This window comes from Sus scrofa, chromosome 9 (genome assembly GCF_000003025.6).
Source record: "Sus scrofa isolate TJ Tabasco breed Duroc chromosome 9, Sscrofa11.1, whole genome shotgun sequence".
Taxonomy (NCBI): Eukaryota; Metazoa; Chordata; class Mammalia; order Artiodactyla; family Suidae; genus Sus; species Sus scrofa.
Genome location: NC_010451.4, coordinates 73,671,478 through 73,696,479, shown reverse-complemented (window position 1 = coordinate 73,696,479; position 25,002 = coordinate 73,671,478). Strand labels below are relative to the sequence as shown.

At 37.7% G+C, this 25,002-nt stretch overlaps 2 protein-coding genes across 3 annotated transcripts in view; one reads left to right on the top strand and one right to left on the bottom strand.

Annotated features, from left to right (window-relative positions):
* Positions 1–25,002, bottom strand: part of GNGT1 (G protein subunit gamma transducin 1) — a 314,100-nt gene that overhangs the window by 21,267 nt on the left and 267,831 nt on the right. The window lies entirely within an intron of this gene.
* Positions 1,817–12,244, top strand: TFPI2 (tissue factor pathway inhibitor 2). The gene is made up of 6 exons (XM_005667609.2): positions 1,817–1,867; positions 7,310–7,682; positions 7,942–8,124; positions 9,537–9,716; positions 10,897–11,067; positions 11,431–12,244. Exons 1-6 carry the CDS (start codon positions 1,817–1,819, stop codon positions 11,505–11,507), a joined length of 1,035 nt encoding a protein of 344 aa, XP_005667666.2. The 3' UTR covers positions 11,508–12,244.

The following is a 25,002-nucleotide window of genomic DNA, read 5'->3' as shown; positions in this document are numbered from 1 at the left end:
ATAGTGCTAATAACTAATTTTTTTATTTCATAGATATTTATGAGTGCCTACTTTCCAGATCTTATCCTTAGCATTGAGGTGCAATGATGAGTATGGCAGGTAAGTTTTCTGTTCTCAAAGAGCTTATATAATAGTGAGAGGATCAGATAAGTAAAACAAAACTAATAAGCACAGTGATTTCAAATGATAAATGAGGAGTTTCCATTGTGGCTCATTGAGTTAAGGACCCAATGTTATCTCTATGAGCATGTCGGTTCAATCCCTGGTCTGGTTCTGGCATTGCCACAAGCTGTGGCATAATTCACAGATATGGCTCAGATCTGGTGTTGCTCTGGCTGTGGTGTAGGCTGTAGTTGGCAGCTCTGATTTGACCCCTTGCGCCTGGGAACTTCCATATGCCCCAGGTGTGGACGTAAAAAGAAAAAAAAAAGGAAAAAAAATTATAAACGCTATAAGGGTAGTTTGTAGTACCATGAAGTCATAGGAAACCTTGAATCCCTTCAACCTTTAACTGGCAGGCAGAGGAGAAGGATAGACTGATTGAGGAGTCAACTAAATCAGGAAAAAGGGAAAAAAAAAGGGCATCATAAAAACTAAAAAAAAAAAAAAGTATTTCGAGGATAACAAAAGATTTGAAATTGTTAAATATTGCTGAGGGGTTAGACAAAATGTAAATGGAAAAATGTGGTTTCCGGCTGCTTTGTCATATGCATTGAGAGGTCCGGTAAGATGAGGCAACATGATGAGTTGCCCCTGAAAAGAGTACTTTCTGTCCTTCCTCTTTCCGGTATGAAAGTTTATTGAGTGGAATGTGGGGGAAGAGGGAGATAAGGAAGTGGAAGCAGATAGTGAAGATAATATTTCTGATAAGTTTTGCTAGAAAAAGGAGCAATGAAGTGGGGCCCTAACAGAAGAAATGTAAAGTCAAATATGAACTTTTAAGTTTGGGATGAAAAAAAAAAAATCAGAGATAGAGCATTCCAAATGGAAACTTAAAACCTGTGCTGCAGGGTAAGAGAGAGGCAGCACAGAGGAGTGAGAAGAGTGAGAGGAGTGAGAGGAGTGAGAAGAGAGCAGCCTTTGAGAAGATAAGAGAAGGACTCAAAGCCCTAGCCAAGGAGTTTGACTGACTGGACCAGGACATGACCTTCATTGTGAGAGAAAGGAAGAGAGAGAATACAGGGGATTCAGTTGACCAATAGAATAACTCCCCCTTCTCTGTCTGGTTCAGCATATCTATCTCAGGCTGGTGTACTCAACTTTCTTCTAACATAGACCTTTCAGTTCAACTCAGTTTTTCCCTCAGTTAATAGTCAATACGAGGGAAAAATAGAGGGAGTGCTAGGAGATGTATGCCCCTTTCAAACCATAGCTAATGCCTCCTCCTGCCCCCAAATGGCAGGTTGTCCCTCCTGTGTGATTTAAGATGCAAAAGCTTTTACACATAGAGCTAGAACAAATGAACATTTGGTGGGCTTACGACAGTTTATAATGTATAACACACATGAGATTTGGACTAGAGTATAAAAATGACAAGACTTTTGCATGAAAGGGTATCTTTACACTTGAAAGGTCAAGATCCATTACTTTCTGCTAAATATAACTCTGAAAATAAGGTCTTTAGTGATTACCTCTCTCAATCTTCTAATCTGATTATCAACCTTGGCAGATGTTTCTCTTAGAGCATTAGAGCAGTGTATTTCAATTGTAGCTATCTGTTAGTCCTCAATTATAAACTTTATGTTTGAGGGAAAAGGAAATCTGAGATAGAGCTGTTCAGGTACTGAACTAAGGTCGTGAGCACATGTTCTATATGATGAGCCTGATTTGGGTCCCCACTGTCGTGGAAGAAAAGGATGTGTGCACGGTGAGTGAGACCAGAGGACCAGAATACAGACTGCCTGGGCTAGTTGTATAGCTTTGAGCAAGTCATGTATCTGTGTAAAGCTTCAGCTTCCTTATTTGCAGAATGGGGAGGAGAATAAAGTATCTCCCTCAAGTGGTTATTGTGGGGGATTTAATAGCAAATGAATGTAAAGTACAATGCAAACTCTCAATAAACATTTTTTGCAGCACTTAGTTATTGCTATTGAGGTTTCTACATGGCATATGAGAGTTAGGGGAAATTTTCCTTTTCTTCCCCCATTTTTAACATGATAACTCTCTAGAGAATTGGTAAACTAGAATTTCTGGGTTGGCAATGAGGCTGCACTGTGTGGAAAAGGTCTTGGATAAAATAGTCCAAAATTTGTTCCAACCTTCTGGGTGCCCTAGATAATTAAATGTGTAGCAACCTGAGCTAGAGAAGTGATAGTTTGTATCCTAAGTAGGCATGACATCTGAGGGAACATATATCTAGGAAGAAGAGAAAGGGGGTCTCTGAGATTCTGCCCTACTGTGAAAGGTAATGCTTTGCCATAACTATAGCTCCTAAAAATACCAACCAAAGCAACTAGCTGACAAAGGAAAGAATCTGTGTCCCACAGACACAGAAGTTGTAATGTGAGATGTGTTCACGTGGCTTGGTTTTTAGTGTGAATTGAGCTCTTTGCTTAAATTTTACTTCCTACTCCATAATCCCACAGAACCTGGTACATATTTTGAATATTATACTAAGAACAGTATATTGCAGCTGGGTTATACAGTGTCTATCTCTTTACCCTATTTTGCTGTGAGATCCCAAATGTGATTATTCATCTTTGTATCCCATATGCACACAAAGTTGGGCACATTTTAAATGTTTAATCTGTTTATCTTTCATTATTTAAGTCAGGCTCCTGGTCTCTAATCTATACTGAGTCAGGAGAGAGTCGGGGAGGGGCTAGGAATCTACATTTCTAAGTTGCTCCCCAGGGGCTCTTGTATACACACACCCTGGGCTGAGAACCCTTCTATGGAAGTTCCCAGGGGTCGAACTGGAGCTACAGCTGCCAGATCTGAGCCCTCATCTGTGACCTACACCACAGCTCAAGGCAAGGCCAGATCCTTGACCCACTGAGTGAGAGTCGGGTTCGTTTCCACTGAGCCACGATGGGGACTCCTTAATCTGCTTATCTTTTAAATAGGTGAATAAACAAATGACTATGGCAAGAGATACATTATATACTCCATAATCTTGTTCTGCCTGGAGAGAAGAAGAAAATTAGGCATAGGGAATGTCTCCTCCTTTTAAGTGACTGCACTTTATTATGTAACCCTCAAAGATGCACTCGGTGTCCGACAGAGGGCAAGTTAGAGGAAACATTTCCTACATGGCCCAACCCACCAGAAAAATGTTAGTGAAGAGTTGTCTAAACTTTAATAAGACTCTTGTGACTCCTAATCTCTCAGAAGAGATGAACTGCCTTTCTTAGCAGATGTGCAAACTTCTTGTTAGTGCCAGCTGGACTCATTTCAGATTTTATTTTGACAGGGCTAAACTAACGGGCAGCAGGAACTTTGTTTACTAAGGAGTTATGGGTGTAACTCCTTAAGTGACTAGTTATGTTATGTGCATCCTCAAATCCCCAGGCTAAATTAATTCTCCTCAAGCACTAGAGGGCTAGACCTGCACCACTCCCTAAGGTATCTGACGGAGGGGAAGACTATCGCCTTAATCCTTTGCTTAAGCTCATGGTCATCTTTCAAGTCTAGAGGGATCTCAGAGGCTAGAACAACAAGGCTTGGAAATTCTAGCTACTGTGTTCTAAATCAACTTCATATCCACTTCTTATGGGGTCAAGATGGGAGAGGGGGTGAAAGAGAACAGAGGCAGTGATCTGACATGTGCAAAGCTGCTCTTGAACTCATGGTAGCTCTCGTGTGTTTCATTTTTGGTGTTTAGTTTTCTACTCTAAGGTCTTGATATGGTAGAAAGAACCTAGGTCTGGACATGTCAGAAAGAATACAGGGCTGAGTGAGTATCATGAATTTGGGTTCTAATCTCAGCTTTGCCAGAAACTAAGGTAAGTAAACATGACCAGCCATCTTCTCTTTCTAGGTATCAATTTGTAAATGGAAAATAAAAATATGGAACAGATGGTATTTATAGATACTTTCAGCATTCAAATTATAATTCCATGCCTTATTTTACATACCTCTAAACTATTTGGAACCTTTTTGCTGCAGCCACTAAAGCTGTCACTTGGTCTAGCAATGACAAATCAATCTGGGTGACCCTTCTTCCCAATTCCCTCCAGTCTTACACTTCCTGTTGACTTTGGATAAAGGAATTCTTTTCCTTGGTTGTGGTAACCTTTTGGCTTAGACCCTACTTAGGGAAATACAAGTACTATGACATTCCTTTGGAAACTGATTGCGGTGGTACCATGGCTCCTCCCCCATGGTCCTAAGGAGAAATTCGGTAACTTAAAGTAATACCAGGAAATTTAGACTTCTCTTATATTGGAACCTATCTTTTTCATGGTTATAAAAATACTTTTGTGTTTTGCAATTAAGGAGTACTTTCCTTCCTGATCACCTGGCTTGACACTCTCTAACTTTTAACCCACCTACTTGTTTCTTTCTTACCTGTCCCTGCTCAGTGGTCACAGAGGTGTTAGAGGTGCACCTTATCTGGCATAGAACGAGGAGGAAACTAACATTTGTAAAGTACCTCTGAATGCGGGTTTCAACCTGTGTCTGAAGGAGGGTGAAAAGCCTACCTTTGGTCCCCTCCCCCTCCATCTGTTACACAGCAGACCTGAGTGGACTAAGTACTCTGCTCAGGCTGAGAGGACCCTGAAGCTCAGATTCTCAGAAGAGACCATCACAAAGCACAGTCTGATTGTGTGGCACCCTTCCAGGCAGAGAGGCGACCTCTGACAAAGAGGAGAGCTGATTGAGGCAAAGTCACAGGTTTCAGTCCTACAAGGCCGGTTCATGTTGCTCTGGTTCTTGATTGCATTTGATTCTCCATAAAATGTTGTGCCAAGGCTTTCAGTGGGAACCGGAACCTGGGATGATCCGGGTGGATTCCATGGCTGTGTGAGGGGCTAAAGCACATCCCTTTGAGTGCCTAGGTGCTAGCCCTCATAACACACTTATAAGGGACAGTAATTATATCTATTTTACAGATAAAGAAAACTGAGGCTCAGAGGATTTATGTAACTTGTCCAAAGGCACAAAGAATAAAATCCAAGTCTCCTCTATTCCCAATTCTGCTTTCCCACTGCATCATTCAATTTCCCAAAATAATCTGCCCTGATTCAAAAGATTCCTTTTTTTTTTTTTTTAATGGCTGCACATGCAGCATACAGAACATGGATCCTTAATAACTCACTGCATTCGGCCAGGATTGAACCTGAACCTCCTCAGTGACCGGAGCTGCTGCAGTCGGATTCTTTAACCCATTGCACCACAGCAGGAATTCCTTAAGACTCCTCTATCTATATGAAGCAAAAGATGATCAGAAAGTGCCAGCAGCTAAGAACAAAAAACAGAAGTGACAATAGTCAATGTTAGATGGTAAGTCTGAGTCAGTCTTAGTCCTTGAATTTGTCCATTTGGTAAATACATTTAATCATACTCTGAAGAACTGAAATAGGTTAAGCTTGAGGTTGAATTACCTTTTCTTCTGAACTTGATCTTGGCTAAATATTTGTAAAACTTCCCTCCCCTAACAATATATGGGTGATAGTGGGAAGGTCTAATCTGATTGTCATGAGTGTGACTTTCCAAAACCATCAGTGCTGGAGCCGTCTCACACTGGCTCTGGCGAACTGATTGTACCCATCTATTTCCAAATCTGATAGCTTGAAACCAGCTAAAGTGGGAGCATTTACTCCATGGAAACCAGTAAAATATACATATAGCAACCCCCCCCCCGCCATTGTTTTCCTCCTGGTGAGCAGGTTGTTAAACACATTATCCTTATATCTGTCATTCTTAATCATAGATATCTAGTAATCTGAAAGCCTATGGGATGCAGAGTATTTTCAGGACACACTTGTTTTCCTAGGAATGTGATTCTCTGCCATGATGTCAGGATAACTGAAAACTGGCCTGAGGGGTTATAGTGTGTTAAAATATCCCAGCCTATTAACTCACTGTGAGCACAAGGATTCTCAGAAACTTGAATGAGAACTTACGTAAAGTCCCTCCAGTATCTCCAGGAGAAGCCAAGGATAATTATTCTCTTGAGAATATTAAATAAAGCAAGAGGAAAAGGGGGAGGAATGGAAGACACATTCATCAAGAGAACCCATTAAAATGTTCTCCCAGAATATTCCCAATACTTCATGTAAAATCCAGTGTAAATAATTTGTTTTGCATAAGTAAAAAGTTAGGCTCAGGGTAACATGTCAAAGGAACCATGCACTGTAATAAATGCACTACATTAAGAAATGTAAGGGAAGGGGCTGCTCTGGTTAAAACTTACAGATGACATAGCCCCCTCCCACCCCCCCCTCCACCGCCCCACGCCACCTCTCTTTGGACTTTCATGTTCCAGCTCCAAAAAAACAGAGTTACAAGCCCAACACATGGCTATGGGGGTGTAAAATGGTATAATCACTTTTGGCAGTCTAATCCAATGGGCCCAACAGCTCTAGTTCAGCAGTTTCTAATATTTTACCCAAGAGTAATAAAACTTGTATGCACACACAAAGCAGCTTTACTCAGAGTAGCCCCAAATTAGAAATAACACAAATGTCCAGTAATAGGACATGTGCTGTATATTCGTACATTGTAAGAACACTCAACATTTAGAAGGAACAAATTATACCATGGTGCAGTGGAGTGGAAGAAGTAAAAAACAGTACATACTTTATGATGTCATTTGCAGGAGATTTGGAATGGGCAAAACCAGTCTATGGTGAGTAGAACTGGGGTTGCCCCTGGCCTGGGGATGGAAGGATAGATTGGGAAAGGGTATGAGAGAGTGTTTGGGAGTGATGGAAGCATTCTAACTCTTGATTGGAATGGTGATTATAAGGGTATATATAGTTGTCAAAACTGCTCCAACTGTAGACTTAAGACATATTATGAGCCCTTTATTAAATGTAAATTAGACCTCAACTGGAATCTGAATATTTGTGTATATCTATGTATAGAGGTAAATAAATACACATATACTTAAATTTCTAATCTAAAGGGTCTAATCCAATGGGCCCAGCTCCCCTTGGACCTATTAATTGCACACCTTCTGCCCTTCAAAGAGGGACTTTGTGCTTTGAAAGTGTGGATTTAGGCTTCGGGGTGATGCTGCACAACTTGGAACTTTGTGCAATCACAGCCAGGTCATTTCCCTTAGCTTGTCTACTTCCCATCACTGACACAATGCCCCATCTGATCATCCCCACCCAGTCACTGGAGAAAGTTTGGGAGGTAGGTTCAGCTTTGGTGGGGAATTCCTCTCCCCCGCACACTTTCCAGCCAGGAGGCTGCAGGGTCAGAGCTCTCTCGCAGGCATGAATCAGCCTCCCCTCCAGCCTTCGTAAAGGCTTGCTCCGCCCTGTCCGGGGTCAGAGAGACGTTCAGACGTCCACCCTACATAAAGCCTCGGCACCCACCGCACAGGAACCAAGACTGCCTCGAGGTTGGAGGCTGTGCACCCTCGTCCCGCCGGGGCCTTCTGGGGACAACTTGCCCCACCGGCCACTTTAAGTCGGACACCATGAACTCTGTTCGCACCCACGGGCTGGTGCTTCTGCCGCTGCTCCTGGTGGGGACTGCGCTGGGAGATGCTCCTCGGGCGTCGCCAGGTATTTCCCACCCAGGGGATCCCCTTATCGCCAGGGCCGGACCCCCTGCAGCAGCTCTCTGTTCCCCGCTTTCCCCTGATCCCTGTGGCGCACAAACGCCACAAGTTTGCACTTTCTTTCTCTGCAGAGGCCCTTCCGCGGTGCTGGGAGCAGTGAAGGCAGAATTCCCAGAGAAGCCTTTCCCTCCACGGAGACTGGGGCGGGGCGGGGGGGTGACTTCCTCCTCTCACTCTCTGGCTCTCCTTCTGCCCCCTTGTAGGAAATTACTCGGAGATCTGCCTCCTGCCCCCAGACGAGGGGCCCTGCCGTGCCCTGGTCCCCAGTTACTACTACGACAGGTACACGCAGAGCTGCCGAGAGTTCATGTATGGGGGCTGCGAGGGCAATGCCAACAATTTTGAAACGTGGGAGGCCTGCGACGAAGCGTGCTGGAGGATAGAGAGTAAGTGCTCTCGCGGACACTCGCAACTATTGCGCAGCTCCTTGCACGGAAGGGCTAGTAGTAACAGCTTATTTTCCAGCTTATTTTCTACAGTACCTTTTAGCCTAAATTTTCTCAAATATTAAGCAAGGCTTACTGCTTTTTGGTTTCCTGAAAGTGATCACAAAGTTCACAGCGACTAAAACATCCTCTCTCTTCTGCCTGGCATTTATCATAATCCAGTGTGTGTGCAGACTGGGGCAAGATTTCACTGTAAGGCATAACAATGCAAGAGCATAATATATTCAGGCTTGCCTGTATTTATCATTAGTTCTAAACCTATGGGTTTTATGCCACCCAGAGAACACCATTCCCTCTTGCTCACTATCTACCAATCTGAAATACTTTTAGTGGATTTTGTTATTAAAGTGAGATTTAGCTAGTTTGACCTAACTTTCATCCCCTGCTACCTAAACAGGTCTTGGGTAGAGAGATACAGTGATTCATGATACTGTTTTCTGTTTTATTTTAATTATATTTATTATCTCTGTTAACGCCTGTAACAAAACATGAGGCTCTGTTCTTCAAGGACCTGAGCCAGCGAAAAATGCGTATTCCTATGAATAAGTTTGACTAACTTCATATGTAGAAACAATCAGCACATTGAGAACAGTCTTTCTAGTGAAACTGAAACATTTATCATAGCTGAGTCAGGTCTGGAGACTTTTTTTTTTTTTTTTTTTGTCTTTTTAGGGTGGCAGCTGGGGCATATGGAGGTTCCCAGGCTAGGGGTAGAATTGCAGCTATAGCCCCTGGCCTACACCACAGCCACAGCAACAAGGGATCCATGCTGTGTCTGTGAGCTACACCGCAGCTCACGACAATGCCAGATTCTTAACTCTCTGAGCAAGGCCAGGGATTGAACCCGCATCCTCTTGGATGCTAGTCAGATTCATTTCCACTGAGCCATGATGGGAACTCCCTGGAGACATTAAAAAAAAAAAAAAAAAAGCTGAGTGAAGTTTTGTCTCCATGTCTGTAGAGATTGGTTCTAGGAGCCCCCCTCCCCATCAAAATCTGCAGTATTTGCATATTACCTATGCACATCCTCCATTATACTTTAAATTGTCTCTAGATTACTTATAATGCCTAACCCAAAATAAACGCTCTGCAAACAGTTGGCAGCACAGGCAGGGCAAGTTCAAGTTTTGCTTTTTGGGGGGTATCTTCTGAATATTTCTGGGGTTGATTGAATCTGTGGATTCTGGACCCAGGATTTAATGGGCAGTCTTTTGGGGATTTACTATCCCAGCACTAAATATGATGCCCCCTTCCAACCCCTCAGCCATCACCAGCTATTTCTGAAAATTTTCAAAGTAATACTAAGAAGGGAAGCTTTTGATCAACATTGTTTTATGCCGTCTTTCTCTTAGAAGTTCCCAAAATTTGCCGATTAGAAGTCAGTAAGAGGCAGTGTGGGGAGCTCAGAGAAGAGTATTTCTTCAATCTAAGTTCCATGACATGTGAAAAATTCCTATCTGGCGGGTGTCATGGCAATGCAAATCGGTTTCTGGATGAAGCTACGTGTATGGGCTTCTGTGCGCCAAAGAAAAGTAAGTACTCATTTAGGTTTTATTAAGATGTTAGGGTGAAACAATTAATCATTTGATGTGGAATTAATCTGGTTTGTGTTCTAGTGGTTTCACATATGATATCAGTCTTCACACTACCACCCAGTGAGAGTCTGTTATTACACCTAGTTTTACATACGAGAATGGAAGCTAGAAGTTAATGACTTGCCAAGGTCTCAGGGCTGGAAAGTGACTAAGCCATGATTCAAGTTTTTGCTTCCTCTTCTGCATTTTCTTTAGAACTATTTCTCACCTACTTAATTTACATGTAAAAAGTTACCATGTTCATTAATGAATGGCATGACCTAAGGTTTGTATGAAATCACTTGTATATATGAGATAGTGCAATATATTAGAGACAAGATGGTGAAAATCGAAGTTTTTGGTTAGATTTCTGTATTATTTAGTAAATGCAAACTGTAGCACAAATTGACCTCTATCTCTCTTTTCTCTCCTCCCCATTTCTTACCTACGTCCTCTCCTATGCAGTCCTTAAAATGATGAGTTTACTTGGGCAGAATGTAGTATTTGTAGAGAGAGACAATGCGGGCCTTTTCTGCAGGCACAGCAAAGACATGTACACATAGATAAATAAGTTCAACAAAAAAGAAGACTTGCTTTGGCAGAGACTTTGATAAAGCTCTGTAGCTGTACTGTGTTGAATATGCAAAATCTTGAATTAATGAGGAGGTGGTTGCTGGCATTGTCTTAAATTGTTTATGTAAATGTAGGTGCTCCAGTGGCTACCTGGGAATTAAATATATGTATTCTCGATGAAGAATGGAAGGAGAGCTGATAAAAAACATTTAAAATAAAACTACCAACCCAAGAAAGTTTACCAAAGCATGTCATATATTTTCCATTGAAATGTACCTGATCATATCTGTTTTCTGTGTTTAATTTCTTTACATATTCAAATGATACAAGGATATAGCTTCAGAAGAAATTCTGTCCACTTTATAAAAACTTAGAATTAGCAAAATATGGCATGTGGAGATATTCTGAAATTTGAGGCACTCTTTTTAAACTGGCTTAGTATGATATTTTGGATTCAGCATGAAGCTTCTATGGGATTAGATTTTCTTCAGTTACTTTAGTAATCACTCTAGTTTATTAATTCTAGTATTACTGCATTTCTAATTTTGTTTTCTTTTTCATTAAGGTCCATCATTTTGCTATAGTCCAAAAGATGAGGGACTGTGTTCTGCTAATGTGACTCGCTATTATTTTAATCCAAGACACAAAGCCTGTGAGACCTTCACCTATACTGGCTGTGGAGGGAATGACAATAATTTTGTCAGCATGAAGGACTGCAAACGTGCATGTGTAAAAGGTAGTGGACTTTTTTCTTATTCAGTTTTTAAACTAACTTTATAAATAATTCATAAGCAAAATTATATTTTTATGTATCCATTTAACTAATAGCATATTGCCATTTCTAGACAACTTCTATTTAAATAGCACTCTCGTACTGATCAGTTTTGTCAAAATGCTTCTACTGGCTAGCTACGGGAGACAATACCTATATCTTTGTGTTTTAAAGGTAGAATGTTACTAACCGAGTAAATAGTAAAACTGCCTTTATAATCATGAAAAATAAGACAAGGTGAATTTGTAAGTATGTTGGAAATGGTCATTTATAGCGAGGCTGGAGACTGGGGACCTGTGATGTTTATTTTTGTTTTGTTGACCATAGCCTTGAAGAAGGAAAAGAAGATGCCAAGACTTCTCCTTGCCAGTAGAAGACTAAAAATTAAGAAGAAGCAATTTTAACCATTTTTTTTTCTGTATGTCATCTTGTGAATGCCTTTATGGTTATATCTGAAGGATAATCTGATAACATAAGTAAACAAATCATTAGTGATTTATTCACCAGTTTTTATATGTTACATGTTTTTATTTGTGTATTTTTTATACATAATTAGCTGCTATTCAAACATGAATCTTTTAGCTTAAATTGACTGTTCAACTCTTTTATGAGGTTAAACTTTTGCTGTGCGTAAGATATAAAAGCAAATATGACTCATCCAGTTATTGGGGTTGCTCCCCCTGACGTCAGAAAGACGACACTAGCTGAAAATTTTAAGACAGTATAATCATATTTTTTTAACATATTGGATCATAAAAAGGACCAGCAAATATATTTCATTCTGCCTATAAATGTTAGATTATATTTTAGGCCCAAGGAAACAAACTTGCAGATTTACCAACACTTCAAAAAATATTACAAGTGCTATTATGTAGATATTGCTACTTTACTTCCATTTCTGTTGTGTCATTTAAGAGATAATAAAATAATTGTTTGAATTAAAAAGATAGTAAAGTTATTACAATCAGAAATATTCTTCTCAGGGGGAAAATTCTCTCTCTCTATCTATCCATCCATCCCCACTCACATGAAAGTTGTTAAAGTTTTGTACTGTTCAAGGTGTTTATTTATACTATACCAGAGATAATTCATAAACCTAATAATTTAAATTTTATTAATAAAATATTCCTGATAAATATGATTACTCCATTTAAAGTTTTTTTCTTTCTCTGTAATAAAAAGTTTTAAGTTTCTATATTTTCTTAGCAAGATTAATGTTTATTTTTTATTTTTTATTGGCTACTTTTTGCAGCACGCTGAAGTTCCAGGGCCAGGAGTTGAACACATGCCACAGCAGAGACCCAGGCCACAGAAGTGAGAGTGCTGGATCCTTAACCCACTGAGCCAACAGGGAATTCCAAGGTTAATGCTTAAAAGTATGCCCTTGATCTGGAAAAATTATAAATGCAGTAGCCCCTTGCTTGAGCAATCTCTCTTTTAAAAAATGTCCCAAAGGTATTGTGACAAAAAGAAGTGAAATGTGGAGTTCCCATTGTGGTTCAGAGGGTAAAGAATCCAACTAATATCCATGAGGATGAGGGTTCAATCCCTGGCCTTGCTTAGTGGGTTGAAGATTCCGCATCGCTGCAAACTATGGTGTAGGTCACAGATGTGGCTCGATCAGATACTGAGTTGTTGTGGCTGTGGTGCAGGCCAGCAGCTGCAGCTCTGATTCGAACCCCAGCCTGGAAACTTCCATATGCCATAAGTGTGGCCCTAGTAAGAAGAAAAAATTTTTTAAAGCAAAATGCTATTTATGATTTTCAATAACTGAGAACTGGAAACAAAGCAGATACTCATCAAGAGGGGGTTGGTTGACGAAATTATGGATGACATCATGTGATCCTCAGAATGCATTAAAAAAACAGGGTCTTGGAGTTCCCGTTGTGGCGCAGTGGTTAACAAATCCGACTAGGAACCATGAGGTTGCGGGTTTGGTCCCTGCCCTTGCTCAGTGGGTTAACGATCCGGCGTTGCCGTGAGCTGTGGTGTAGGTTGCAGACGCGGCTCGGATCCTGCGTTGCTGTGGCTCTGGCGTAGGCCAGTGGCTACAGCTCCGATTAGACCCCTAGCCTGGGAACCTCCATATGCTGTGGGAGTGGCCCAAAGAAATAGCAAAAAGACAAAAAAAAAAAAAAAAACAGGGTCTAGAACAATATGAATAAATGTAAACACACACAAGTAACAGAAGATACAAAGATATTAACAATGGCCACCTGTAAGAGGAGGAAGGAGACAGCAGATTGGACAGGTATGGAGGTGAATATATGTGAATGTAGTTTACTGTATAATTTTAATCTTAGACTGTGTAAATGTTTCATGTAACTAAAAACAAAAATTATATAAAAAAGAATAAAAAGCACCCTTTCTAAAATTGGAAACAAACCAAAACCACTAAACTGAAATGAATGTCAAATAGTGGCATAACTACCAAAAGGATATATAGTTATTTCCAGTGGTTTTGGAAAACTAGTATTTTGACTGTCTTTTGGGGGATATAATCTAAGGGTCAAGTAAATTCTGAAGATATCTGAAAAATGCATTTTGAGGTCTTATTAGTAATATTGTTATTTAGAACTTGTCATATATAGAATACTATGTCTATAAAAATATATTTTCCACTCTTTCATTGAAAAGTCCTAGTAGCAATGACAATTCAGCAGCAGTAAGTACTCCTACCATCCAGACTGTGGTCTCTAAGTACTATTTCTCACTAAAAGAAACCAGAACTTTTAAGAGAAATTGCTGAGTCCGGGTCTGGAACAGGAATTATGTAAGATGAAATAGATGAAACTGGGTCATCTTATTCCAGAAAGCAAGGAAACTATTAAAGACTAATGAATCATGTCACAAAAACAGGAGAGTGACATTAGGGGATTTCTACTGGCCGAAAATGAGACAATATGAGCATCAAAACAAGTAATGACCACTTTAAATATATTATATGTTATATAAACATGAATATAACTTGAGATAACACACACACACACACACACACACACACACACACACACACACGTACACTCCTTGGTAACTCTTGGATGTTGCTAGGGCACTATCTCATTTCTTTGAAACTGATGAATTAAGAGAAATAATGAAGCTCAAATCTTTTAAAATTTATTCTTAACAACTAAATAGTGCATGAGAGAAAGTTACTCACAGAAGAATCCTACCTAATTCATTCATTAAAATGTTAGCAGATTCCCCTAATGAAACTTATGATGGAGCATAATAATGTGAGAAAAAATGCATACATGTATGTGTAACTGGGTCACCATGCTGTACAATAGAAAATTGACAGACTACTGCAAACCAGCTATAGTGGAAAAAAATAAAAATCATTATATATATATATATATATATATATATATATATATATATATAAAGAAAGTATGCATCTAGGTAATGATCATCTGTGGATGCTGAAACCATAGCATGAGAGATTGATGTGGAAACAGTATCACGGAGAACTTAGACAAATGTCTCTGAACCCATGGATAATTTTAACTTTACTAAAAGTGTGTCAATAGATGTTATTCACTCCTTGAAATGATGCAATAATACAGGTACACCCCTTCTGATGAAGTAATTTTTCAGAAATAAAGAAAAAAAATTGAACCTGAAGTTAGTCAAGACTCTAGATAGTATCATCTATATTGCCAGATTGTAAGGTACTCATGGGAGTAAAGGAGCAAGATGGAAGAAACCAGGGAAAATCAATCAGCCAAATCCACAATGTTGGAGACTCTACAAGACAAACATCCTAGTTTCTTCAACAAACCAGGGACGTTTTTGAAAGGAGGAGACAGTGTTTTATAGAGTACGAGATGTAACAATAACAAAAAGCATGTCATTAAAAGGTTTTCGGTTGAATAAGGCCTGTATTTATGACTGTTTTTGGTGATTTCTGAGAATGACTATAGCAGAAAAGTCATATGCGCTCTGGGATTGTTGGGTAGATGATACAGAGCCTTTTGGGGGAAGGGGTTGGGGACTCCAAGCGCTACAGGGGAGTTTGATTTAGTATTTGTTGCCTTTAATTTACTCTTGAGCCAAAGCCCTTTAGGGCTCATGGACCCAGCTTAGCTTAGAGTGGCAGCTTTCTACTCAGCATGGGTAGGAGGTAGACTTTTTGATATAACTGCTCTAATATCCCAAACCTCTGTCATTTTATTTTAACGAAGAAATAAAGCTAGGACATTCTGCAGTCAAAGGGAAATTCCTTCCTGGCACAATCAGCTTGAAGACCGTCACTACTGTGGTTTCACCAGACAGCCTGATTAAAAGGAATGTCTCATTCTGTGACACAAAAAAGGAATGGGCTGGCTTTTAATATCATACTCATTTATTGAAAAAATTTAGTCTGGACTACCACTCGTGCACACACATTGTCACATGTTCAACCATAGAATGCAATGGAGCCTTCCAAATTGTCTGTATCACTGTATCTCCAAGTGGACATGCCATCTCTGCTAATGTCTCATAGGCATTTAGCTAATGATGTTATTCAGTAAGGGACTGTCCTATAGCATGTCCTTCCCATGTTGTAATGGTGGCTGTAGAAGTCTGTCTTAAGTTTTATGTTTCTTAAAAAAAATAGGTCTTGGGGAGTTCCCGTCATGGCGCAGTGATTAATGAATCCGACTAGGAACCATGAGGTTGCGGGTTCGATCCCTCGCCTTGCTCAGTGGGTTAACGATCCGGCGTTGCCGTGAGCTGTGGTGTAGGTTGCAGACGCGGCTCGGATCCTGCGTTGCTGTGGCTCTGGCGTAGGCCAGTGGCTACAGCTCCGATTAGACCCCTAGCCTGGGAACCTCCATATGCTGTGGGAGTGGCCCAAAGAAATAGCAAAAAGACAAAAAAAAAAAAAAAAAAAGTCTTGTGATGAAAAAGTAGAAAAGTGCAGAGTTGTAGCTTTAAAACATTCATTGTCTATATCTTCGGTTATAAATTTAGAGATGGAGGCAAGCAAATATGGGCATCAGACTCATTTAAAATCATTTCTTCTGCCTTCACTCACGTATTCAATTGGTCACCAAGTCTATCTATTCAAACCTAGTCTAATCCTTCTTATCTTATTCTAATAAAACATTCTCCAGAGTTTCCTTCCTGACTATGTCTGCTCCATATCCAATCATCCATACTGGTGCCAGGGTAATCTTTCTTTAAAAAATCTTAAAAGTTTACTCTTCTGCTTTAAACTCTTTAGTGGTTTCTTGTTGAATCTTCACATTCTTTCTCCAGTGTGTCATGGAAGACTTCTTACAAGTGGACCCTGGCATTCTGCTCCAGATTCATCTCCCCTAACCCACTACCTTTTGTAACCTACAATTCAGGCACACCAAATTATGTTCAGTTTCCAAAGCATGTCATACTGCCTTACTTTTCTATAAGATGGTTATCAAATTTTGAGCATAAGAATCATCTGGGCAGCCTGGCACAATGTAGACTCCTATGCCCCATGCCCAGGGGTTTTGATTTAGGGGGTGTGAGTTGGCACTCAAGTACATACTCCAAACAGAATAAATACAAAGAAAAATACAATTGGGCACATCTTCATCAAACATTTGACAACTAAAAACAAACTGACAATCTTCATATACCTACAAAATACAGAGATAATACCTTCAAATGAACATCAAAAAGACTGATGATTGATATTTCAACAGAAACTATGGACTTAAGAAATAAGAGGTTAATATTTTAAAGTGCCAAACAAACAAACCCTGCAAACCAGTAATTCTATGCATAGCAAAAGTATCCTTCAAAAATGGAAGGATAAATGAAGATGTTTACATATAAACAAATGCCAAGAGAATTTGTTATCATCGGATCTGCACTACAGAAAACATTAATGGGAATTTTGAAGGAAAATGACCCCAGATGGAAGCATATAACTGCAAACTGGAATGAGAGTGCTAGAAGATATAAATGTGGAAAATATAAATTAATATTCTCTTTAAAAAGTATTGAGTATTAAATTTTATGCATTTAAAGCAGGTAAAGATTTTAAAGATATGGAATTAATAACAAAGGTAGGAGTGTTGGTTAATGGAATAAAAGTCTTTTTAAGCTTCTTTATACTTTGGGAAGTATCACAACTTACTAGCTAGAATACATATAGTAATTTTAAGGGTTATCACTAAAAAAAAATCACAAAATACGCAGAGCTAAAAAGCAAATAAAGAATGGACTCATATATAAAAGGGAATGATAATCCAAAGGAAAGCAAAAAAAAGAAATGAACAAAACATCAATTAGAAATCAATGGCAAGATAGATAACTTAAATCTAACTAAGTGATATTACTAAAAGTAAATTGACTAAACACCCCAGTTAAAGGAAGAAATAGTCATATTGGATGAAAAACAAACAAAAATCCAAGATCTAACTCAGTGCTGTTTACAAGAGACATACTTTATATGTAGTTATAAATATCTGAAAACAAAAGGAGCAGAAAAGGTATACCATACAAATACTAACCAAAATAAAGCTGGTATAGTAGTTTATTCACGTCAGACAAATAAGACTTTGAGATGAAGAGAACAGCCAAACTTTCAAGTGATTAAAAAGCTCAATTTAATCACTAGGAGGATATAATAATTATAAATGTCTATATGTCTAATAAAAAGTTTAACACATGTGGGAGCTATTTATATTTCCCTCATCTTTTCTACTCTGCTTGAATTTTCTATACAATTGTATATAATCTATCAAGTCAAAAAATAAAATAATGCTATTTTCATCTGGAAAAAGAAAGAAGTTTAATACAAGAACAAAAACTAAGACAACTAAAAGGAGAAGTAGATAAATATATAATTGTAATTTGTATAATTTAACACATTTTTTTCAGTAAATGAACAGATAGGAAAAATTAAAGAAATAGGAAATTTAAACAACACTATATCCAACACACTGAGAATAAACATTATTTTCAAGTACATAGGGAGTACTTACTAAATCTTGCATTTGTCAATCCATAGGTAAGTCTCAAGATATTTTATGAAGAAGTGAAATCACATGGAGTATACTCCCTGATTACAAAATTAAATTAGGAATATCATAAAAATAACTGGAAAATCTCCAAGTGTTTGGAAATTAAAAACATACCATTATATAACATACATGCCAAAGAAGAAATCACAATGTAATATATTTTCAGTTAAATGAAACTAAAAATCTGAAATATAAAAATCAGAGATGCAGTTAAAATAGTGATCAAAGGGAAATTTATAGCACTATATTAGTAATCAAAAAGAAGAAAAACTGAAAATCAACCAATCTTACATCTCAAGAAAGTATAACATTAATCACATCAAATACATGCTTAAGCATCCTCAAAAAAGTAGAAGGAAGTTAATAAAGATAAGAGCAATAATGAGGAGTTCCTGTCTGGCTCAGGGGAAACAAATCTGACTGGCATCCATGAGGATGCAGGTTCCATCCCTGGCCTCACTCAGTTGGTTAAGAATCCAGCATTTCAGCATTGCTGTGAACTTGGTGTAGGTTGAAGATGTGGTTTTGATCTGGTGTTGCTGTGGCTGTGGCATAGGCCAGTGGCTATAGCTCCGATTTGATCCCTAGCCTGGGAACCTCCATATGCTGTGGGTGTGGGCCTTAAAAAAAAAAAAAAAAAGCAATAATGAAAATGTTTAAAAAAACATTTTTGAGGAAATAAAGTCAAAATTTTTTTGCAAAAAAGGCTGAGTATTTTTTTTTACTTATTATTATTGTTTTTGTCTTTTTATCTTTTTAGGGCCACACCCACAGCATATGGCTGGGGGTCCAAATGGAGCTGAAGCCACCAGCCTACACCACAGCCACAGTAACACGGGATCTGAGCCACTTCTGTGACCTACATCACAGTTCAGAGCAACACCAGATCCTTAACCCACTGAGTAGGGCCAGGGGGATCAAACCCGTGTCCTCATGGATGCTAGTCAGGTTATCTCCTGAGCCATGATGGGAACTCCAACAAAGTATTTTGTTAATAGCAATATTTTAAATACAAGAGAAAAAAACAAATTATTAATATCACAAACAGAAAAGCAGACAATATCACAAATCCTAAAGCTATAGAAAATAGAATAAATGGGTATTATTAAAAATTCATACCAATAAATTTGGTAACTTAGATGAAATAAGCAAATACCTTTAAAAACACACATGACAAAAAATGAATAACGAAATAATTTGAAGGGTCCAGTGCAAAGTGAGAATCAGAGTTTCTTTGTTCAAATAATAAATAGGAATTTAAAGATGGAGACAATAAAATACTAGACCAAGTGTGAGACCCTTGTAAAAGTATGTGACTACACAGGCTGCATGCCCATGAAACTGGTCCTCTTTCCAAAACTAACATAAAAATAGGTAGAAATTCTGAATATTCCTATATCTGCTAAAGAAATTGGAAGTCACAACTTTCAGCTTTAGTACAAAGAAAACTTTAGGCCCAGATGGCTTCACTGGTAAATTATTCCATATATTTAAAAAGAAATAATCCTAGTTTCCAAAATCTATTCTAGATGATAAAAAAGAAATAATTCCCATTTTTAAGACTAAAAATAATAATTGGCAAGGATATTACAAGGAAGAAAAACTATAGGTCAACTTCTTCCTTGTGAATACATGCATAAAACTTGAAAAAACTCTTATCAAGTCAAGACCAGTAATTTATAATACATGGTGACTATGTGAAGTGTATTCCAGTGGTGTTAAATACACAGATAAGGCATTTGATAAAGTTCAATATCAATTTATGATAAAAACGATCTCAGCAAAGTAGGAATGGAAGTGGTCCTCTTTCATCTGGGAAAGAATGCTTACAAAAACCTAGAATTAACATCATAATGAATGTTGAAATCTATGAAATTTAAGTTAGATGAAGAAAGGAAGGAAAGCATCAAGGGGTGAGAGAGTGAAAAGCTGGTAGGATCAACAGACTGGACAACCCAAGTATGTTGCTTTTGAAATATACTTGCTGATATTTGTTTGCCTCTGTGACTTACTATTTTTGCCAGAAACCCCAGAGAATTATTCTTTAGAGTCTCATAATATATCGAAGTTGATTGACATTTAAATATTTAATTCATAGTAGTTTTCCTTCTTGCCACATATCTAGAATTTTCCTTTTGAATAGCCTATGTCTTAGATTTTCTTTCTTTCTTTTTTTTTTTTTTTGTCTTTTGTCTTTTTTGTTGTTGTTGTTGTTATTGTTGCTATTTCTTGGGCCGCTCCGGCGGCATATGGAGGTTCCCAAGCTAGGGGTTGAATCGGAGCTGTAGCCACCGGCCTACGCCAGAGCCACAGCAACGCGGGATCCGAGCCGCATCTGCAAGCTACACCACAGCTCACGGCAACGCCGTATCGTTAACCCACTGAGCAAGGGTAGGGACCGAACCGCAACCTCATGGTTCCTAGTCGGATTTGTTAACCACTGCGCCACGACGGGAACTCCAGATTTTCTTGAGTCAACAACAAGCATACTGTTAGAGCCCTATGAGGTGTTTGGGTGGTTTACTAGGGTTTTTGGTTTAAGAATACTCTTTTCTGTTGGTGCATGGAATTATAAATTCTTTACATGTTGGTGTGTTGTCTACTGCAGTGATTCTTTTACTTTCTATGAAATTCTCACTTTCTATCCTTTTCTTCCTTCTTTCCATTAATTACCAAATCTCCAAAGGATATCTACTTCCTTTAGGTTGTCTCATTGCCACACTAAGCTATGCCATCCCCAATTCCCCAACAGCCATGGCTTTGATCCCCTAGATCTCAGACTCCAGGTAGGGTAAAATCTTCTTCTGGAGATAATATTATCTGCATTTCACCAATTTCTGTACCATACTACCCTTCTCCTTTTTTGGGCAAAATCTTCACATTATTTCCTCAATTACATGTAATTTTATTCCCTTTCTCTCACTTTTGCTCTAGATATAAGTTATGTGTGGTTTTTATTAGATTTTATGGATCCACACAGTCTTTGGAAGATATGTGGAAAGATTATTTAACTACACTCTGCTATCCTAGGGAAATATGATAACTCAAATACTGTTTTATTTTTTTTTCAAACACTTTTAAAACTAAAATAATACATAGAGTTTTAAAAACCACTGATCGAATTACCTTCTTTTTAAAACTTATTCTGATTTTCACATTCATAATTCTTTTTTTTTTTATTTTCCCACTGTACAGCAAGGGGGTCAGGTTATCCTTACATGTATACATTGCAATTACAGTTTTTCCCCCAACCTTTCTTCTGTTGCAACATGAGTATCTAGACATAGTTCTCAATGCTATTCAGCAGGATCTCCTTGTAAATCTATTCTAGGTTGTGTCTGATAAGCCCAAGCTCCCGATCCCTCCCACTCCCTCCCCCTCCCATCAGGTAACCACAAGTCTCTTCTCCAAGTCCATGATTTCTTTTCTGAGGAGATGTTCATTTGTGCTGGATATTAGATTCCAGTTATAAGTGATATCATATGGTATTTGCCTTTGTCTTTCTGGCTCATTTCACTCAGTATGAGATTCTCTAGTTCCATCCATGTTGCTGCAAATGGCATTATGTCATCCTTTTTAATGGCTGAGTAGTATTCCATTGTGTATATATACCACCTCTTCCGAATCCAATCATCTGTCAATGGACATTTGGGTTGTTTCCATGTCCTGGCTATTATGAATAGTGCTGCAATGAACATGCGGGTGCATGTGTCTCTTTTAAGTAGAGCTTTGTCCGGATAGATGCCCAAGAGTGGGATTGCAGGGTCATATGGAAGTTCTATGTATAGATTTCTAAGGTATCTCCAAACTGTTCTCCATAGTGGCTGTACCAGTTTACATTCCCACCAGCAGTGCAGGAGGGTTCCCTTTTCTCCACAGCCCCTCCACACATTCATAATTCTTAATGTGTACAGGATACAAATTATAGTTGACTTTTGAACAACAAGAGTTTGAACTGCAAAGGTCCATTAGGCACAGATTTTTTTTCAATAAATATACTACCTTTATTTTTATTTTATGGATCTTAATTAAGCGACAGGAAAAGTTTGTGTTTGTTTAGAGATCACAGTATGTGGAATCAAAAGAACTGGGGTTTGAATTCTGATTCTATCAAAACCTTTTCAGCTTCCTGTCCTTGAGTGAATCATTTATTAATTCCTTTGTTTTTGAGGCAGAGATAGAGGTAGACAGATTTTTGTTCGCACGGGGGTGGGTGCCCCTAACCCCTGAGTTGTTCAAGGGTCCATGGTATATGTTGACATTACCTTTAGAGCCTAAACTCCTTAACCCCACGGATGCATTTATAACTTTACCTTATAGGATCTGGAGTTAACATATTCTTTAGAAAAGACACAAATTGATATGGTCCTAGACTAGAATTTTGCAATAGAGGCCAACTATTTCCCTCTGAAACCAAAATGTAGGTTCATCTTTTATTAATCTTACAGTTTTTGCTTAAACTGTTTTTTTGACATTTGATACCGAAGAGGTCTGTCTTAGCCATCTTCTGGAAATTTTTTATCTGAAACATAGCACTATAATTCTCATGACAAATTGATATTCTGCACTGTTTTAAAATTAATCTTTTCAGATAATTTTACTTGTAAAAACTTTTTTTACATAGAGGAGTTGTTCAGCTATAATTTTTAAGAATACTTTCTGAGTCATTTTTTTGTTTTTGAGTTTAATGGAGTGAGATAACTGATAGTATACCATCACTTTAATTATTACCTTCTAAACAAAAGTTTTGTTTCAAATAGGAGTCTACAATTTTAAGTGAATAACCAAAGCTTTTTACAACTTTTTAACAAATATTGTCATCTATAATAAAATGTTATTTTATAAATCAAACTTTTATATGTAAATGTCATTTCTTATAACTAATAATAAAGGCTAGCCTTATCTCAAGATTATAAGTTATGCTCCAAGGAAATAAATAGCTTTAAAATCAGGCTATTTATAAATTGTTAAGTCATTAGTACAAATATTTAACTACTAAAGACCAGTATTTGCCCTCCTTAGAAAATAGATAAATGGTTGTTACCTGACTTTCTTTTCTAAAGATTTTTAATGATTTTTACAGTAATATCACAGTGTTTTATTCCTCTTTAAAACTAATTTCTTCACTATTTGGGTACATTTATTTTCCAGATTAATTTTAGAATTTGTTTTTCAAGTTAAAAAATAATTCCATCCCATTAATTGGGTTTGCATATCTATACTTTCATTTACAATAGAATTGTCATCTGTAATATGAGAAATTTGTCAATAACAGCAAAAGTCATACTTCTATCACCTTTATTTTATAAAAGCATCTTTTGATTTTTTTTCCAGATACTATCATCAAGACAAATCATCCATTACAAATCTATGAGAAATCTCTTGCTTCATTTGGATAGTTTAAGATTATTGGGAGCTACAGCCTTCTTTAGTTGCAAATGAAAGCTCTAGATATTTAACTCTGTCCATGGCCCCTACTTATCCTTCTATGGAAGAGGATGCACTATCAGCAATCATCCATACCTCTGCCTTGCTTCTCTGTGCTGTGATGGGGTTGTTTTGCTCAGCCACTTGTCCAAACCAACTGGTCCTACAATGGAATGTAGGCTCAGATGGAATCCTGTTTCCTAATATTGAAGTCAGGAATATTCCTCAGTGAGGCATAACCAGGCCTTATAGGCTTACTCCCAGCCACTTTCTCCTGAGGGGTTCTTTGGAGTGCTATGTCTGAAAGGAATCAAATATGGTTCAATGGGGTTGTCTACAAGCACTGCCCTTTTGTCTATGCCAATAATTCCCCAAGATTTCATGCTTTATTTCTTAAGAACTTTGGAAGTAAAATGCTGACAAAACTCTCTCTTCCTGCAGTGGAGGTAAGTCCAACAAATCTAAGGGCAGATACTATAAATCCATGCATCTCACTCCTTCCTAGGGATGAAAACCATAAATACCTATTCAATTCCTTCAAAGATGTGTTACCTTTACTGTCTTAAAGATGAAGAAAAGGCTGAAACTGGTAAGGCACTGTACCAGAAGGAAAAAAAAAATTATTCCTTGCTACATCATTATTTATTTATTTTACATTTAAAGCTTATTTTTCATGTTTTTAAAGTTTTTGGGTTAGTGGAAATGTTTTATAATTCATATATTCTAACTGGTAATTACTGTTAAATAGAAAAAGGTATGGTTTTTAGCCTAGTAGTTTTCTGATTAATCAAATAATAAAGTTTACTATCTGTTATGATATTCCAGTTGATTTTAAAAGTTTTTCTACAGGGAGATTCACAAAATTTGCAAATAATAATTGCATCTCCTTGTTAATACCTAATCTCTTTGTTCTTTTTTTGCCTTCTTTCACTGGCTGAAATTTTGAGAAACAACGATACATAATAGTAAGGAAAGTCTTTTTGTTTATTTCTGACTTTTATCAATATACCTTTTATATCTTATAGTTAACTAAGCATTGACTGCAGGTTTGAAATTAGTATTATTCATCAGATTAATTAAATATAATTATCTTCCTAATTTGCTCAGTGGTTTTTTCCTTATATGAAGAATAGATCATAGATCCAAATTTTCAGCAAATTAAAGTGATCGCATTTTTTTCTCCTCTGAAATTTTGATATGATAAAATATCTAATAGATATCTCAACATGAGCTTATCTATAAATTCTTAAAATAAACCTTATATAAACACTTAAACTTTTAAAATAGTTCTGAATTCAGTTTGATCATTCATTTTAAAGGAATTTTGACTAAAATCTGTAGTTTTTCTTTTTCTAATGCTCTATCAACTTTTGACATTAATATTATGCTGGGCCAAAAAAAGTATATTCTAAAATAGTCTTTTTCTATGCCCTAAGATTTTATAAGTTTTATTTGGTTATTAGTTGGTTTTAAAGCT